Below are 3,751 nucleotides of genomic sequence, written 5' to 3' on the forward strand. Positions count from 1 at the left end.
ACGCTTCCCAGGGGACTCAGCCTTGTGTGGTGCTGCTGGAGGGCTCCGTTAATGCAGAGGAGGACTGAGCTTGGAGAGACACTGATTATTGCCGGATTGGGCTCAGGAGCCGGCAGGCCACGGTCTCTGCTGATGATAGATGTAAGAAGCCGTGCTACTCTAGTTCTCTAATCCTGGGGATCAAACCTGTTCACCTTCTTCTTTCTACCTTTTAGAGTTCTGTTTATTTGTATCTTACATTAACTCATGAGTTTATGTCAGAAAGAAACAGAGGAAGACAACTGACACAGTTTTGTCTGAATCAACAGTATTCCACCAATGCAGGCACAAAGGGGCAGCTTATTTAGCTAATAACGGTGTGGTGCCCAGAAAACCACATTTTGGGCTTCCATGTCATTTATTTCTGCAGTAGTAAGTGGGTAATGTCAGGGCTGAGGACTTAGCTCAGGGGCACAGCACCTGCCTGGCAAGTGCAAGGTCATGAGTTCAATTCCTGGTACCGGAAAACAAAACAAAACAAGTGGGTAATGTCCTTTAAAATCCAAACTCTGAGAAACCTAGTAGAAAAATATACTTTTTCAGTCACAGCATCTGGAGAACTTAATGCATAGTGTCTAGAAACATTTAAATTTTGCTAGTTTTGTTAATTACATTACATAAATCACAACATCCCTTTTAACATAAGAAAAAAGCAAATATTAAGAGTCAACATCTAAGAGTTAGTTTTCAATCAAGATTAAAAACATTTGTGGGTTCTGGATATAGGGGCTGAAACCAGATCAACCAATTCAGCCTGCAGCAGTCAGTGCAGTTTCACAGAGGACCTGAATGCAGGGGGGACTGCTAGATGGAACCAGCAGGCACTCTGAGTTCTGAGCTCAGCTGCCCACTCTCCAAGATGGCTCCCAGCCAACTGCCCTCTCTCATGGGATGACCAAGCCCTCAGCACTCACCCCCTGCTAGTGCACTCCTTCATGTCCACTGCTGCACTCCATTGCTGCATCTCTCCATGGGGGACTCTGGGTAACCAACAGCCTCCCTATTCCGCAGGTTTGAACCACTCCTCTCAAGCTGTGAGTCCTGACTCAGGGAGAGGGCTCTGCCAGCTACCTCCTTCTTCTTGGAAGTTTCTCTCTTGACTTTCTCCACAGGCTTCAATTCTCACTTCAAATCCTTCCTGGATCCAAGAGGCCCATTTCCCTCCTTCTAGTGTTCTTCACATTGCTATATTCCAGCACCCAGATGGCAACTCTCCAGGCACTTTCTCTGCTTCTTCCCGCTCTGCCATCTTGATGCTCCTCCAATTTTCTATCAGCAGTTTCCAACTTTTTTTTTATTTTGGGGGTATCTTCCTGTACTTTCCATTCAGGCTCTAAGTTCAAGGCCCACAAATTTCTGGCTTCTCCCCCATTTTTCTATAAATAACTCAAGTTTATCATTCACAGCAGAGTAATACTACATTGTGTATGAATACCACATTTTTAAAAATTTATTTTAAAAATAAAAGAAGGAAAACATTAACAAACAGACATCCATTTACAAAATAGTGTAAGAACAATATAAACAATACAGAGTTACAGACAAAGTGGTAGGAAATTAACAATGGTTGTTGTATGACATATTGATATCTTCAAAGTGGTTTCTAGACATGCAAGATTGATCAAATAAGTAATCATTAACTTCCTTTCAGTAAAGGAATAGAAGTCAGTAAGTACATCTATGTTAGCTATCCTGTATATACATACGTACATAGTTTCCTATTCTTTCTTTTCTCTTTTCCCTTTTCCCTCACCCCAGTTGCTCTTTTCTTTTGAGCATTTTCTTTTTGCTTCACAATGTCTATCATACCTCCTAATTTTTATTCACTCTTTCAGATTCTTACACTAGTGAGACAATATGATGCTTACACGTGGAGGTCTGGTTTTTTTCACTTATGAGTATGGTCTCTAGTTGTGACCATCTACTTGTAAAGCCTCCTGCTTATCTTTCTTTATAGCTGAGTAGCATTGAACTTCAAGGGAGATAAAGGTGCCGGCTTGCTGAGATTATCTGCTACCCCACCATAAAGCTACTGCTTGCTTGCTGGGATAAATCAACGTAGATCTGGTCTTTGTCTCCACATGTTGTCTACCAGTGACAGCATGGACAAACGTGGGAATGGACTCCCTCTCCCACCATCTCTTGTTTGTTTTTTATCATTGTGATGGTGGTTTTGTTTTTGCTTTTTTTTGTTTTTTTCTCCTTTATTGCTTGATCTTGTTTTTATATGAGCATAAGTGTGGTTTCTTAAAAAACAACACTTGTGGAAATTTTTAGCAATGTAAAAGATGTTTTTAACTTTGATACGATTTATCTTATTGATTTTTTATGCTAAACATTAAGAATTCTGCAAAATAATACATTACTTTTTGAAATAGTGAAAGCTTTCATACTGATTATGTAAATGAATTCATTTTTTTCTGACAGAAATTTATAAATTCTCTCTCACGTCCATCTTGGATTGGCATCTCCCGTTCCAGCAGAGATCATCCTTGGATGTTGGTAAATGGCTCAATGTCCAATCTACAGTAAGTATTTTTTTTAACAATTGATACATGTAGAAGAAGAAAAGAAAAGAAAATTTCAGAAGAATGTTATTATTAATGTATTTGAATATGCAGAAGTATGTTGCAAGTTTGTGAAATATTAATATAAATGTTAATGAATAGCTTGTTTTCCAAATACCAGCTCTTACTAATATTATTATTTGAAAAGTCATTATCTATTTAATATACCATAAAAGTATATCACCTTTTGACAGGAAAATGCTTTTGTTTCATAGGTCATTCCCCAAACATAAAACTTAATGGTACATTTTTCACCATTACAGGATAAAGAACTCGTCTGGTGAATCCAACTGTGTATGGTTATCTTTATCTCATTTTATTGCTGGAAACTGTGGATCATTATACATGTATACTTGTAAATGTAAATTTTTGAATTAATATACCTGAATTTGGAAACTGTGAGGTAATTTTCTATTTCATAAAATGTAATAATATTATGATTATACAGGGCTTAAATTGATGAGTTCTACTAACAGACTTATTTTTGAAAAACTACTGTTGAAATATATTAGTTAGACTACAAAGGGAGAATACTGCTTTTGTGGCTACTTCCTTTTGGTCAAGATTATATTTGGGGCATTCTGCAACTCTTCTAAAAGATTACACATGCTACCTGAGTCCATTTCTGTGAGATATCAAAAAGAAGCAAACACACAGACAATGTGGATTGGGGGTTTTGAGAGACTAATAGAGTAAGAGAGCGATGAACTCAGACATGACCACTAGTCAGGATAGCGTTTCCTTTGTGAATCATGTAAACGTTAGAAAACTTGATAGTTGTAACTCTGTGAATGTACTAAAAACCATTACAGGACAAAGCTGTGTTATCCTGTATACAGCTGTGTTAATGGATGAATTACATGTTGTGTACATTAATTTTAATAAAACCGTTTAAAAATTCTTCTGGGATTGTGTTTGAGGGTACATTTAATCTTCAAAGTAATTTCTAAAGTTTGGTTATCCTTATAATACTGACTTTTCCAAACATTTCACATTGTGTTCTTCAAAATATAACTTTCTTTTCTATCCTATTTTGTAGGTTTGATATTCAAATCTTATTGAAAATACAGCTACTTGCATACAAGCTTTGTAGATGGTACCTTTACTCTAATATTTTCATTAGTAATTTTTGTTACTGTACATAG

At 36.9% G+C, this 3,751-nt stretch overlaps 1 protein-coding gene across 1 annotated transcript in view; it reads left to right on the top strand.

Annotated features, from left to right (window-relative positions):
- LOC102021231 (NKG2-A/NKG2-B type II integral membrane protein-like) overlaps positions 1–3,490 on the top strand; it is a 6,739-nt gene extending 3,249 nt beyond the window's left edge. The window contains exons 4-6 of the mRNA XM_013511292.1: positions 10–141; positions 2,467–2,567; positions 2,870–3,490. Coding sequence (XP_013366746.1) covers positions 10–141; positions 2,467–2,567; positions 2,870–2,984 — 348 coding nt within the window. The 3' untranslated portion in view covers positions 2,985–3,490. The remainder of the gene's footprint in view (positions 1–9; positions 142–2,466; positions 2,568–2,869) is intronic.
- Positions 3,491–3,751: the final 261 nt, after the last annotated feature.

This window comes from Chinchilla lanigera, unplaced genomic scaffold (assembly GCF_000276665.1).
Source record: "Chinchilla lanigera isolate Chin_1 unplaced genomic scaffold, ChiLan1.0 scaffold00012, whole genome shotgun sequence".
NCBI classification, from domain to species: Eukaryota; Metazoa; Chordata; class Mammalia; order Rodentia; family Chinchillidae; genus Chinchilla; species Chinchilla lanigera.